General features: G+C 45.5%; 1 protein-coding gene across 1 annotated transcript; it reads left to right on the top strand.

Moving 5' to 3' along the window:
• Nucleotides 1-1217: 1217 nt before the first annotated feature.
• On the top strand, nt 1218-1691 carry LOC113894722 (40S ribosomal protein S11-like). The gene has a single exon (XM_027545395.1). It carries the CDS (start codon nt 1218-1220, stop codon nt 1689-1691), a length of 474 nt encoding a protein of 157 aa, XP_027401196.1.
• The last annotated feature ends 606 nt before the right edge of the window (nt 1692-2297 follow it).

Genomic DNA, 2297 nt, shown 5'->3' with positions numbered 1-2297 from the left:
AGTCGTGTCTGACTCTTTGTGACCCCATGGACTGCAGCACGCCAAGTTTCCCTGTCCATCACCAACTCCCAGAGCTTGCTCAAACTCATGTCCTTCTCTTAATTACTTCTGATATCTATTTCCTGTCAGTACCCAAACCAATACAATACTCCTCCCTGGACTTATAGCTGTTAGTCAGAATAAGCAATGACATAAGAAATGGGCAGATGTGAAAATCTCAGAAGGATGGTGATGATGTTTTAGATCAACAATGTAATAAAAAGAGCAAACAGGGATTAGCACCCAGATCTCATAATGCACAGGAAATCTATCCCCTCTATTGGCATCATCAAGATGGTGAGAAGCCAAGTGGCATCCTAAAACTTTACACTAAAATTGTTCCAGCAAAAGCTATTTGACCCACTTATTCCAAAATTAAAGCTTATCCCCAAATATCTCCATTATTCATTTCTAATATCACTGGCTTACCAACTTAATTCCTTAGCTGGCGTTCCACTGAGTTCAGCCAGGAAGCTTTGAATTAGAACATGAAATTTGCCAGGTTTCTGTTTGAACAAGATTCAAAGAGCCTCCAAAAATTTCACAGGTCACAAAGGGTACAGCTCACAGCCTCACTCACCTCGGGTAAAAGAAGGAAAGAGAAAAAGTAGCAAATGAGAGTGTGTGTGAGAGAGACTGGTGGCGTGGAGGGCTAGGGGATGAGAATGAGGAAGGTTAGGGAGAGAGAGAGGAAGGAACGAAACTGCCTATCAAATTTATAGTAAGAAAGGTGATTCTTCAAACGAGGAGCTGCCTCTTCCACATTAAAAAACCAAAATACCCTCAATTTGGAGTGCTCCCCAAGGCCAAACAGCTAGGGGAACCCAGAAGACAATGCAGCTTTACTGCCAGACCCGTCAGCTTCCTGTGGAGGGATCTGCAGTGGCTGAAGGAAGAGACAGATCAAGGAAAATGACTTTCATCCCTAAATGAAATATAAATTCCTCTAAGATCAAACAATACAGTGGAGAAGAAAATGAAAAATATGAGTCATTATCCATTTATTAAAATATTCACTCATTCTAATACAAAGCAAACAACGCCAACAAAATCATGCGTATTTTGTCAGGATGCTTTTGACTACAAGTGAGTGAATATCCAACTGAAAGTGTCTTATCAGGCTTTCTATTTTCTCATATAAGAAAGGTAGGCCTTCCTTTTTTCAGGGAACAGGGAAGATGGCAGACATTCAGACTGAGCATGCATGCCAAAAGCAACCGACCATCTTTCAAAATAAGAAGAGGGTCCTGCTTAGAGAAACTGGCAAGGAGATGTTCCCACAATTCCACAAAAACATCAGTCTGGGGTTCAAGACACCCAAGGAAGCCATCGAGGGCAACTACATTGACAAGAAATGCCGTTTTACTGGTAATGGCTCCATCCAAGGGCAGATTCTGTCTAGCGACCAAAATGAAGATGGAGAGGGCCATTCTCTCATCTGCCCAGACTACCTCCGCTACATCCGAAAGTATAACCGCTTTGAGAGGGGCCACAGGAACATGTCTGTGCATCTTTCCCCCTGTTTTAGGGACATCCAGATTGGGGACATTTTCACAGTGGGCACCTGCTGGCCCCGGAGCAAGACGGTGCCCTTCCACGTGCGCAAGGTCACCAAGGCTGCCGACACCAAGAGGAAGTTCCAGAAGTTCTGACACTGGACCCGCTGCCCACTGCTCCAAACAAAATAGTGATTTTCCCAGTCCAAAAAGAAAAAAAAGTAGGTGACTCTGCTGCTGCTAAGCTGCTAAGTCACTTCAGTCATGTCCAACTCTGTGCGACCCCATAGACGGCAGCCCACAAGGCTCCCCCGTCCCTGGGATTCTCCAGGCAAGAACACTGGAGTGGGTTGCCATTTCCTTCTCCAATGCATGAAAGTGAAAAGTCAAAGTGAAGTCACTCAGTCGTGTCTGGCTCTTAGCGACCCCATGGACTGCAGCCTACCAGGCTCCTCCATCCATGCGATTTTCCAGGCAAGAGTACTGGAGTGGGGTGCCATTGCCTTCTCCAGTAGGTGACTCTAGGTTTGGCTAATTAGACAAGCTAACTAGGCCAGAGCTCTGTATCCTCCTCTCTGAGTTTCTCTTCTCTTTCTCCTCATGGTTGCAAGATTACTGTTTCAGTTCCAAGCATCACCTCTCACATAACACTGTCCAGACACAGGAAGGCGAAGCCTTGGCTTTCTCTTCAAGTAGCTCTCATTTTACTCTGGAGAAAAAGCCTTCCCCAGAAGCCCCCAGCAGTCTTCCCCTTGCCCCTCA

This window comes from Bos indicus x Bos taurus, chromosome 6 (genome assembly GCF_003369695.1).
Source record: "Bos indicus x Bos taurus breed Angus x Brahman F1 hybrid chromosome 6, Bos_hybrid_MaternalHap_v2.0, whole genome shotgun sequence".
NCBI classification, from domain to species: domain Eukaryota; kingdom Metazoa; phylum Chordata; class Mammalia; order Artiodactyla; family Bovidae; genus Bos; species Bos indicus x Bos taurus.
This window is presented reverse-complemented; position numbering and strand designations above follow the sequence as displayed.

Bases quoted from the DNA above. Each gene is read 5' to 3' on its own strand.
- LOC113894722 (XM_027545395.1), top strand. From the start codon at position 1,218: ATGGCAGACATTCAGACTGAGCATGCATGCCAAAAGCAACCGACCATC.